Below are 12,927 nucleotides of genomic sequence, written 5' to 3' on the forward strand. Positions count from 1 at the left end.
CCAGATACACCTTTATATCTGGTAACTAACTTAAAGGGGTATTTCGGGCAAAAACATTTTATCCCCTATCCAAAGGATAGGGGATAAGATGTCTGATCGCGGGGGGGGGGGCCCGCTGCTGAGACCCCCCGCGATCTCCCTGCAGCACCCGCTTTCTATGTGGGTGCTGAATCACCAGTTTCAGAAACCTCCTGGGTTTCCGGGACTGGGGACGTGATGTCACATCACGCCCCGTCCATTCATGTCTATGGGAGGGGGCGTGACTGCCCGTCCCCAGTCCTGGAAACCCAGAGGTTTCTGAGACTGGAGATTCAGCACCCACATATAAAGCGGGTGCTGCAGGGAGATCGCGGGGGTCTCACAGCGGGACCCCTGCGATCAGACATCTTATCCCCTATCCTTTGGCTAGGGTATAAAATGTTTTTTGCCCGGAATACCCCTTTAAGTGCATCTGTGCAAGTTATCTTAGGTTTCTTGAGCTTGCACAGTAGTAAAGAGGGAAAATCTAGATGAGACTTGAATCTTATTTGCCTGGAAAACCATGGGCTAAAAAATTTCACAGGCAGAAAGAAAAGAGGACCTAATAAAGCACTTTGTATATTTTAGCAGTGCTGATACAGTAATGCCATTCTGTTGACTATGGAATGGCGGAGCTTGTTGTAGCTACTTGAACATTTTATTAAAAGTAAATCTGTGTGCAGGAGTCAAGAGACATTAGGTTATTTATTAAAACAACAAACCCCATCTGGAACTCCTCTGTGGTCCCATGACCTCAGTACGCTTGCCAGTTCCCATGAAACAAAAACATTGGTATCGGTGGAGGAAAACACAACATTTGTCCACATGGTAAATAAGATAAGTAGGTGGTATGATCTCCAACTCCAGTACCCACAATTACCCAGTTTATGCATTGTATTTAACCACCACAGTCTGTCTAAACTGAGTAACAAGTAGAATCCTAAACCTTAGTGGGGTTTTGAGTGATGTCCTATTTGTCACACTGGTTATATGTATTAGATGCTTTTTTTTCTTAGTTTTTTCATAGCTGGCATCTGGTAGGTTGATTTTTGTTTTTCTCCCCCGTATTAAGACTTTTTAATCTATCTCAGTTTTTTTTCAACTCTACAATGTGACCCCGTACAAGTAATACACTTTACTGACTTTGTCTCTGAAGAGATTCCATTGTCTAACAGTGACTGGCAAGGTGTGAACGTGTCCTATAATTTCATTATTTTCTGTAAATCCTGAAAGGGAATATGTAGAAGGAACTGACTAAACCAAACTATTACATCCTGCTCATATAACTCTCACCTATATGGCACTTTCCATTAAAGGGGTACTCCAGTAGAAATCTTTTTTTTAAATTAACTGGTGCCAGAAAGTTAAATAGATTTGTAAATTACTTCTATTAAAAAATCTTCTTTTTTGTTTTGTCCACAGTGCTCTCTGCTGACACCTCTGTCCGTGTCAGGAACTGTCCAGAGCAGCATAGGTTTGCTATGGGGATTTTCTCCTGCTGTGGACAAGACAAAAAAATAAAATTTCCTCTGTAGCATACAGCTGCTTAAAAGTACTGGAAGGGTAAAGATTTTTTTATAGAAGTAATTTACAAATCAGTTTTTTGATAAAAAAATAAAAAATAAAAAAAAATTCTACCAGAATACGCCTTTTAAGTGAAAGTGCTTCAACTAACAGAGAAAAAAAAATTTCTTCCAAAGGGTTAAAAAGCCACATTTTTATTATGCATGGAAACCAGGTAATTCAAGGCCATTGTGTTGTCCTTCCTGCTGAAGTGGATATTAATAGGGGAGGAAAGTCTTGACTATACATTATATGCAGCTGTAAGAATCATGTGATGTGCGTTCTATACCTCTAACAGCCCTAAACATGGCATTTTGTTGTTATCCCTAGGTCAGTGTGATGCCCTGGTACACAAAAATTGCTCCCTGTAGTAAACAGAGCTCAGATGACAGCCAGAATAATGCACCACAACCAAGGTGAAGCCATCTTTAGAATGCAGCACATCTTGTCTAGTTAGAAGACAAGAACCCAAGCAATCCAAATGGAATTTGTTTTAGATTAACCCCTCGGTGTGCATCCTGTCATTAGAATGGTTAACCTCTTTTTGCCATGATCGTGTTGCTCAGTCATTAGCCCTTTACTATTATCTGAATGTAGAGTCTCGTGAAGTATGTGATACTACAACTCTTCAATGGTCATCTAAATATAGATATCTGAGCCTTTCAAAATGAATGCGACCACTACGTACAGTTGACTGAGAAGGTGACATTGTGTTAACTTCTCCCAGCCACACTGAAACTTCGCCTAGATCCTTGTATTCAGGACATTGGGCAGACTAGATGGGCCGAATGGTTCTGATCTGAGAACCATTAGCGTAGGCTGCCCTGATCTCACTGCTTTTTACTATTTCTTGATACACCTTTCAGTTCCTGAGATACGTGGGTTTATAATGTCTGACAATTGAATAAATCTGTCAAACATCAGGTGATGGACGGGATTAAATACAGTCAGGGGGTGTGAATCCTGTTCATCACCTGATATTCAATCTCATTGTTAAGAATAAAGGGAATCTGTCACCAGTATCACCTGCACTAACCACCTGGTACAGGCTTGTAGTGTGGGTAACACTGATGGAGATTACTTTTTGCTGCTCTCAGTTGCCCCATTAAGCCCGTTATTTATTTATTTATTTATTTATTTTTTTTGGATTAAACTGGCTTGTTAAACACAGGGCATTCCCAAGCCCCTATTGCACCTTGAAGGCCAGATCCACCTCCGTCCAGCCCACCTTATTAATATGCATAACGCTACCCTTGAACACCCTGGGCTTGCACAGTACTCATGGACAGCAGGGAGTCATTGTTTGTGATCAGGGCATCGTATCCTATTTAATGACAGTAAAATCTAAAAAAATTAAATAAAATTGATTGGTCACAGGTCCTCTTAAACCAAGTATGTAGGTGAAATTAACCAGTTTAGTTTATACACAAATTTTGGGTGAAGAGCTATTTCTGTACAGGGTGACGGTCCATTTCTTTCCAGGTTGATCGTAGTATTCTAGAACTACTGTATGAAATATATAAAAAATCATGAACTTTTTAGGAGATTCATCAATAAAAGTCTCCAGCCATAGGACGGCAGTTTTACCTAAGCACATGATAGAGCTTTATGCTTTGCTTCTTCAGCTTTGTCACAGTAAATCATCTATTCACCATCTATTCTAGCGGGCTGAAACTGCATTAAAGGGGTGCTCCAGCGTTCTAATCGTTTTGTCCAGAACGCTCAGAGCCTGAGGCCGTGATCGTGATATCACGGCCATGCCTCCTCGTGACGTCACGCCCCCTCCATTCATGTCTATGGGAGGGGCGTGTCTTCTGACACGCCCCCTCCATAGACATGAATGGCGGGGGCATGATATCACAAGGGTCGTGGCGGTGACATCACGACCACTGCCGCAGGAACCTGACGTTTGTTTAGAATGAAGGGTGCTGGGGGAGATCGCGGGGGGCACCAGCAGCGGGACTCCAGCGATGGGACATTTATCCCATATCCTTTAGATAGGGGATAAGATGTCTACCAGCGGAGTACCCCTTTAAATGGAATAGTGACTTGGCTGAAACTATAAAAAGTGAAAGATACTACCTAACCTGACAGCATATGGGGAAGAGCATGTAGCATGATCACTAGTACAAGTGACCTGAGCAGAAAAATCTGTGAGTGATAGACGCAGGCAGGATGCTGTGAAGTAAAGCTAGCTTTATTGGGCAACAACAGCATACATTCTATGTCACACCCACCAATATAGTACAATAGATTCCAAAGGTCCTCACGCAGCATTTGATCAGGGCGGTTACCAGCAGCAGTAAATACGTGATTGTATAACACAGAAGATAAGGGTGTGGTGGAAGTCTCAGCTGCGTTCTTTTGCAGTGCTATGGGGCCTTCAGATGCCGCAAGCTAAACACTGAGCACAATGAGTGACTTTGTTTATAGGCTTAGTCCTGCGGTATTACTAAATGTTTGCTTCATTTTGATCTACGTTTACAAGGCCCTATTCAGTTGTTGAACTTATGTTGAATATGTAATAATACATTGATGGCCAAAAAACGTATAACTTTATAAACCCTTTTATGACAAGTCACTCAATGGTGGGAAAGTGCATGAGAGTCTTCTTTGTCCCTGCATCCCCCCCATCCTCACTGGATAGCCGATAACTGTTATTGGCTCGAATACCCTTTTAAGTATTTTAAGAACCCATTAGAAGCTAAAATAACAGCTAAGAGGGGTCAACTCGACTTTGTGGGGCTTCATGGCGATTGCAACCGCGTTGATGCTAAATTTTGATGTACATCATATTTGCATAATGTTCGAACACCACAATATCATAATAGCAAATATTCAACAATGGTTCTCTAAGGTTTTATAAGAATGCGTTTGCATCTGTCAGGGAATGATGGGAGTTGTAGTTTTGTAATACCTGAACCACAGGTTGGGAAACACTGCCTAAGAGCCTTTTAACATGGTCATTAGCTATGTATGTCTGTACATCACCAGAATAAGTTTGTTACTTATGAAGCTTTGGGTAGGAACTTGTAAAAACTACCATTAGAGCTGTATACTAGGGTATCAAACACTGTAAAAGTGCACTCTGGGAAATACCTCTGTGACTGGCAGTGTTATGTGGACAGGCATCTCAGTCTTAGACATACAGAATAGGTTTTGCTTTACTCCTGTGTGATCCTATACAGATAAATGTATAATGCATCACGATTAAGTTTTAATTCTCAGTTGTGGCAACCAGTTTATCGTGTCTGTTGGGTTTTTTATTGCTGTCTGGTAACATGAGTTTATGGGAGAAATTATACATGCGCAGCCGATCCTCATTGCGGTCCCACCCAGTCTGCTACATTACTCTGACTACTGTACACTCTCCATTTCTGTCTGAATAAATTACAATGGTGGCTGGCAGTTCCACATGTTAAAGAGCTGTTACCAGCTCCATCGATTTTACGTGACGTATGAGTTAAAGGAGAATTTTATTTTTGGACATTTTTACAGCACTTATTCAATCTGTGTAAAATGTTACATAACTTGTTACATACTTTGCCATCTCATACATTTGTTTGGGAGTATATAATGTATTCTTCTCTGTTGACATTCAAAACAAATGATGGTGCTGGTTTCCTGTTGTTGTCAATGAAGAGTGTATTGTGGGAACTTAAGATAGTAAAGTGCATAGAAGATAACAATGTGGATTTTAAAAGCAGCTTAAAGGGCTTATCCACCATAAGGTGATTTTAGTATGTACCTGGCAGACAGTAATGGACATGCTTAGGAAGGAAATGCGCTTGTCTTGGGGCTAAATGGCTATGTTGTGAGATTACCATAACACTGTGGCTAGATTTTTGTGAACTGGTATTTCCTGTTTGACTTTATTTTTTTGACTACAAATCCCACAATTCCATTTTCCTCCCTCCCACACATCAGCCACCCCACCCATTGAAACATAAATGAGCTGCATCCATTCAAAGACCTGTGGTTTTCAATCAGGGTGTCCACAGCTGTTGCATTAGTTGCAGATTGATCTCTCTCCCACCAAGCGATCGCTCCACCCATTGAAGCAGACAGGTTCCCTGTCATCAGCTGACTAGTGAGTCCGGTCTCGACCGCATTGCAACCTGGGAAAAATCTGAGACAACAGTCATTTTGTATGCTGTTAAAAATAAATATTGGGGTTAAAAATCACATAAGAATTGTGAGAAAACCGTCACACACAGGTACAGGCACTATATTATGAACTACACTAACTTCATAGTCAAATTAAAAATAATTCCTGGAATACCCCTTTTAAGATTTATGTGAAGATGAAAATGTGATTTAAGACCACGCAGATTCATCTGGTACAGAACAGGCTGGCAGCGAGCTAGCCTGTATGGACGGGATAAGCAGGACTCTGGGTCCCTCCTAGGAGTTGTCTTAGATAGAATAACTTAACGCAACAGAATAGATTATCAAATACCAGTCACGTGACAGTTTCTTTAGTTTCTCTTCTACAGCCACAAACTGTTGCTATGTCAGTTGCCTTATTTCTGCTCTTCTTTCTACATCATGTGGGAACTGTCCTTCAAGAATTCTGCACACTGTCTATAATATGGAACCATAGGGAATTGGTGCCACCATTCAATTTATGGATAAAATTCATTTTAAACATTTGCTTAATTCTTGATCATTTTTAGTTTCTTATTTATTTTTGTTTGCCATTGATTTCTAGGCACAGCATAAAGACCGATTCATTGAGGAGCGCTATGGCAAATACAACATCAGCGACCCCTTGCTTGCCCTCCAGAGGGATTATGAGATCCTCAAGGAAGATAATCATGGACAGAAACCCCCTCCGGTGTGCTCCAATCCCTTGTTCATCTTGAGTGAAGTGATGAAGCAATGCAAGACAATGCAGGAGCGGATGCTGGCTCAATTGGCTGCAGCTGAGAGCAGACACAGAAAGGTGAAGGTTTGATATATGAATGCATTATCTCTTTTCTACACGGGTGTCCTGGAAGTTCCTCAGGGCTTTTAACTGTGCAAATTCAGCAAGAAAGGTTTCAATCTAGGGTCCGGAGAAGCTTTGATGTGTGCAAAGCAATGATTTTTAGATCAGTCACGATTGTCTGCATTTGTATACTAGCGGCATTATGTACAGTATACTTGACGTTTAGGGTCCACAATGAAATCTTTTCTAAAGCCTTCCAATAGTAGCCTCGTGTGCGAGTCTGAGCCTTGTCAGCCGGATGGAATGTCAAGAACTCTGTGATGTCACCTCCTCCGCTTTGTTTATTCCTGAGGCGTATGATAGACATGACCTCTCTACAAAAAGTGTTAGTCCTCAAATGTCACAATCGGTTAATCCCTAACAAACTGCCAGGTTTGAAACAGCAAAATTATTCCAAATATTTTTAGTACATTGTTAAAAGAAAAATCTGCTTCAATAAATAGTTTCCTTTAGTTATCTTTTATGCATTTTGACCAAAATTTTGTTCTATAGGTACTTTGCCATTCACATAGAAAGTAAGACATTTACAACATAATTTGTGCCTCCGAGGCACAGATACGCCGGCAGAAACTTATAATTCGCTACCGATGTATCTGTGCTCGACTAGGCCAGGGCCCTATTCAATCCAATGAACCGAACATAGTCAACCTAGTGACTAAGTTTGGGTCATTCTCTGAGCATATTCAAGTTTTATGGTATGCCACATTTTAATCCAAGCCAAAACTCTATTATGCTCAAAAAATTACCTAAACATAGTCCCTTGGTGACCATGTTTGGGTTATTTAATTGAATGGGGCCGGTGCCGAACTGGACACATATGTTGGCAGCAGATTTTGAGTTTCTGCCGACGTATCCTTGTCTGAGGCACTAATCGGGATGCACCCTAGAACTAAAAAAAATTCTTCTGGCTCTGTTTTGGAGTTTGTAAGCAGTTTATTTGCACTCTACAGACTTACCGAACAGGTTAGTTCTGTGCCACAGTCAACTGAACCTTTACACTATCGTCTGGTAAAAGGAATCCAGCAGGAAGTGTTTACAAAGAGATTCTGCATTTTATGTAGATTGGAACTGCAGACTCCTTTAAATGTATGCTAAAGTGGAGTTCACCTGAATTTATTTCCCAAATCATAAATGATGCAGACATATTCCATAGAGCTGTACACAGATTATAATCGATCAATCCATGTCCTATTGTAACTGAGGATTCTAGTGATGCAAGAAAAACTGTAAACCAGTGAGCTTTGATCCTTTTTACATAGTGGGGTTTAGGCTAGCGATACACATTAGTTGAACCTGCCATTTTGAGCGGGACCAATTGACAATCTATACTGTATAGAGGCTTTCTTTCCCCCCCCCCCCCCAAGAGGGAGAGAAGGGTGAAGTGTGATACTTTTTGCCCAATACTTTTGTTCTGCAAAGGAAAAGCCAACATTAGGCCCCTTTCACATTTCAGTTATGTTCCTGCATTCTGACATCCGTTACTCAGCAATAATGGGTCATGAAAAAAATGGATAAAATAACTGAATACAACGGATGATAACTGATGACCAATTTTAACGGACATTCTGTCAAAATAAGGGACATGTGCCATCCGTTATCACCTATTATTGTCCGTTATTTTATTTTTGATGTGATTCCTGGTTGTAATGCTGTACTAGTTACAGTACCAAAAAAAAGGAATAAAAAAAGGACAATACAGTGACCCCCCCCCGACTTATGATGGCCCCGACATATGATCATTTCAACATATGATGGCCTCTCAGAGCCCATCGTATGAAGGCAGCATCGACATATGATGCTGCTGTAGTCGGCAGGATCATAATGGAGGACATTCTGTCCCCCCTGAAGGTATTTAAAGAACTGTACAGTACTGTATGCGATGTCACACATCACATACAATACATATACACACAATACACCCCATACATCAATGTTTCCCTATCAGTGTGCCTCCAGCTGTTGCAAAACTATAACTCCCAGCATGCCCAGACAGTCAATGGCTGTAGATGCATGCTGGAGTTGTAGTTGTGCAACAGCTGGAGGCACCCTGCTTTGTTAAACACTCCCCATACACTGGTCATCCCAGAACAAATTAGCAGTTTCCCATAGAGATATGTATTCAACATACAGTGGTTCCGAGGCCCCAGAACCAATTACCATTTTTACATAGACATATGTACTCGACATATGATGGTTTCAACATATGATGGTTCTCCTGGAACCAATTAATATCATATGTTGAGGGACCACTGTAACTGATAACGGATGTTTTTTTTTTTTTGTGAACATCCGTTTCCCATAGACTTGAATGTTAAATTTTAACGGACGTTATTTCCCCTTCATTTTGTGCCAGCAAAAATAACGGAGATTAGTGAAAACTGACATACCCGATGCAAAAGGATGGTCAAAAAATCCCATTGACATGAATGGGATTTTTTGACGGCCGTTTTAAGGGCTATTTGAAGGGAGTAATGATGGAGGTTTTTACAGGATGATACCTGCAGTGTAAAAGGGGCCATAGAGGTGTATAGCTGCAGCGTTTTCCCCTATCCTCATTCAGAACACATGCATACTAGGGTAAAATGTAAAGTCAGCTTTCGGTATTGGTCCTATGGTTAAAACGGAGCCCTAATTTTCACCCAAAAATGATAAACAAGTCTATACTTAACTTTTTTTTTTTAATACATTCTCTGTCCACTGACCAAAAAAAAATGTAAAATATTAAAACACATACCAGTGTTTTGGGTTTTTTTTCTTTTTCTTTTTTTGTTCAATAGAAGGTGACTGTAGAATGCTCTTTTATCCAATTTGTTTTTGTTTTCTCGTTTATTTCCCATTTCTACTAGGGCTCCCCCTAGTGACTTTCTTGGAGATTGCTATCAAAGAAACTAATTTTCCTCAATCATGTGATATTTTTCTTACTCCTTCATGGGGTTGACAGTCCCCCCTTCCCCCTTTGGTTCCCAAAATGCAGATGTTTTAGGCCCAGATATGTGAAAAATATGACCTCTTATTTCACTAGTATAAGTCTTGGTTAATCATGTTGTGCTATTTCCTGCTATTTCCAATCTTACATAGGGTGTTCAGACACCAAGGTAGCATGCTAGCTGAGAGGGAGTGTACAGGGACCTGTTTTATTTAAGTAAAACCTTTTAGAAATGTCTCGGACATCTTATCGCTTTCCATTGTATCCTCCAAGTTTACTGCCTGGGTCTTCACAGTTGATTTAAAGGGGTACTCCGCTGCTCAGCATTTGGAACAAACTGTTCCGAACACTGGAGCCGGCGCCGAGAGCATGTGATGTCATAACCCCGCCCCCTCATGATGTCATGTCCCGCCCCTCAATGCAAGTCTATGGGAGGGGGCGTGACAGCCCCTTACCATAGACTTACATTGAGGGGGCGGGATGTGACGTCATGAGGGGGCGGGGCTGTGAAGTCTAGAGCTCCTGGTTTCAGCGTTCAGAACAGTTTGTTCCAAACGCTGAGCAGCGGAGTACCCCGTTAAGAACGAGCAAAGGTGTCACTTTAGGTTTTTTCTGACTTCCACATGTTTCTGTCTCTTTCTGCTGCAGGTTATCCTTGACTTGGAAGAAGAACGCAGGAGACATGCTCAGGATGCAGCCGATGGGGATGATGTCACATACATGCTAGAGAAAGAGAGGGAGCGACTAGCTCAGCAGGTGGAGATCACTCTCTCTTTAATTGAACTTACTACTCATCTTGACCAATGGTTTTGCATAATGTTACATTATTTGTAATGTATAGGTTTTAGTTGAAATATTAATCTTTGGTAATTTCTAAGAAATATTGGTACAACTATATGTATTTATTGCCTACGGTGACTCTATTTAGCTGATAGATTAATAGTTTATATACTTGTGCAGTATCCATACATGTTTTAAACTGTTCTAAAGGAGTAGCCACCTTTTAGGCATGATAGTAAAACATAACTTTTACTGTTTCTAAGTTAAAAAAAGGGTACCTAAACACAAAAAAAGGTTTCAAAGTGTATATACGAAAATCAAATGGCCTGGATTGGAGACTGATCTCGATATAGGATTAAATAGATGTTGAACCGATTAGAGGTTAATGGTTATGATAATTAACGTAGGCGAGGATTGATGGAATAATCAGACAATATTGTTGGGACAAAGAAATGAGCAAGAAAGGGTAATCGTGCCCACCCTGATGTCTGTCCCCCCAAGAAGTCTTTCCCTGCCTTTCGAGGGACCCATCTCCTTAACAGGATGGCCTCGACCACGGTGCCGTTCCCTTCCTGTCAACTAAGTGCACAGGATAAAATAAAAAACAGATGCAGGCGGGGAATAAAGAGATAGCAATGCAAATATGAAACTATTGTATAATCTCCGATCATCTCGAATCCAGGCCACAGTGTATAAGTGAACACACGTGGATAAGAAAAAAAAACTCACATAGGATGTCCACTGGATATTTGGACCATCCTAGTTAAAATAAACTTGTTCCCTAAAAAAACAAGGTGACAATCCCCATGTATTTTACCGACTCGTTTCCCCCACTCTTTGCATAGAAGGGGTTCATCAGGGATAGGGAATCGGGTACATCACCTGGGCCACAATCACCCTGGTACCACAAATTCAAAGCAGGCTAAACCAGATTAAACACATAATATCAAAGCCACATGTTATATGGTGTTCAGGTAATAATAACCCAAAGAGGGGCTGCCCAAGACATACACAGATCACTTTGCACAATATGAGCATAAAGAACACAGGATGGATGATACTTAGCTCAATGCCCCCATTAAGGGATGAAAAGGCCCAGGTTTTTCAGCCCGATCAGCTGAAGTGCCCAGTCCTACAGGCAGTGATGTCCAGACTGCAGGGTGGCAATCCGGTTATGTCAAGAAGGATGCCAAAATCGCTGTATCCATCCTTTGGCATCCTTCTTGCCATAACCCGGTTGCCACCCTGCAGTCTGGACATCACTGCCTGTAGGACTGGGCACTTCAGCTGATCGGGCTGGAAAACCTGGGCCTTTTCATCCCTTAATGGGGGCATTGAGCTAAGTATCATCCATCCTGTGTTCTTTATGCTCATCACATTGTGCAAAGGGATCTGTGTATGTCTTGTGCAGCCCCTTTTTGGGTTATTATTACCTGAACACCATATACCATGTGGCTTTGATATTCTGTGTTTAATCTGGTTTAGCCTGCTTTGAATTTGTGGTACCGGGGTGATTGTGGCCCAGGTGATGTACCCGATTCCCTATCCCTGATGAACCCCTCTATGCCAAGAGTGGGGGAAACGCGTCGGTAAAATACATGGGGATTGTCGCCTTGTTTTTTTTTTTTTAGGGAACAAGTTTATTCTAACTAGGATGGTTCATATATCCAGTGGACATCCTATGTGAGTTTTTTCTTATCCACGTGTGTTCCCTTATACACTGTGGCCTGGATTTGAGACGATCGGAGATTATACAATAGTTTCATATTTGCATTGCTATCTCTTTATTCCCCGCCTGCATCTGTTTTTTATTTTATCCTGTGCACTTAGTTGACAGGAAGGGAACGGCACCGTGGTCGAGGCCATCCTGTTAAGGAGATGGGTCCCTCGAAAGGCAGGGAAAGACTTCTTGGGGGGACATAGACATCAGGGTGGGCACGATTACTCTTTCTTATTTCTTTGTCCCAACAATATTGTCTGATTATTCCATCAATCCACACCTACGCTAATTATCATAACCATTAACCTCTAATCTGTTCTACATCTATTTAATCCTATATCGCGATCAGTCTCCAATCCAGGCCATTTGATTTTTTTATATACACTTTGAAACCTTTTTTTGTGTTTTGGTACCCTTTCTTTTTTTAACTTAAACATTAAAAGTCATGTTTTACTATCATGCCTAAAAGGTGGTTACTCCTTTAGAATTAATTACATTAATTTGGACTGGCCATCCGATACCTTTGGCGTTTTTTGACCTGGCAGTTTGCAGCTACTGCACCATTTCCTGCTGTTCTGATATTTTTCATGTTTTAAACTGTGAAAGCAGTTTGCTCAAGAAGACATGTTCTTGTGCAGTTTACTAAATTGTGCAGTTTGTGGTCACATATTGTTAGCGCTCATGGCTCCAGCCATCAGTAAAATACATGTCACTACAGCAAGGTCCTCCAAAATCCCTTTTAACTCCTATCCCAAGAGACCATGAGTGTATGTGCTATCTTATTCAATGTTTTTTTTAATTTTTTTATAAAGTGGAATTATTACCTTTTATGGAAGTCTTACTTTGCATTGGCTTGGTACTGCTGGATTTGTACAGTCCAATGTCTGCCCTTCTGTGTCATGTGTACATTGGCATCTTGTCAACCTGACA

At 41.1% G+C, this 12,927-nt stretch overlaps 1 protein-coding gene across 2 annotated transcripts in view; it reads left to right on the forward strand.

The window, feature by feature from the left end:
• CTTNBP2NL (CTTNBP2 N-terminal like) overlaps positions 1-12,927 on the forward strand; it is an 80,515-nt gene that overhangs the window by 60,072 nt on the left and 7,516 nt on the right. For both annotated transcript variants that reach the window (XM_056558282.1, XM_056558283.1), the window contains exons 3-4: positions 6,293-6,526; positions 10,146-10,253. In XM_056558282.1, the coding sequence (XP_056414257.1) occupies positions 6,293-6,526; positions 10,146-10,253 (342 nt within the window). The remainder of the gene's footprint in view (positions 1-6,292; positions 6,527-10,145; positions 10,254-12,927) is intronic.

Source organism: Hyla sarda, chromosome 2 (assembly GCF_029499605.1).
Source record: "Hyla sarda isolate aHylSar1 chromosome 2, aHylSar1.hap1, whole genome shotgun sequence".
NCBI classification, from domain to species: Eukaryota; Metazoa; Chordata; class Amphibia; order Anura; family Hylidae; genus Hyla; species Hyla sarda.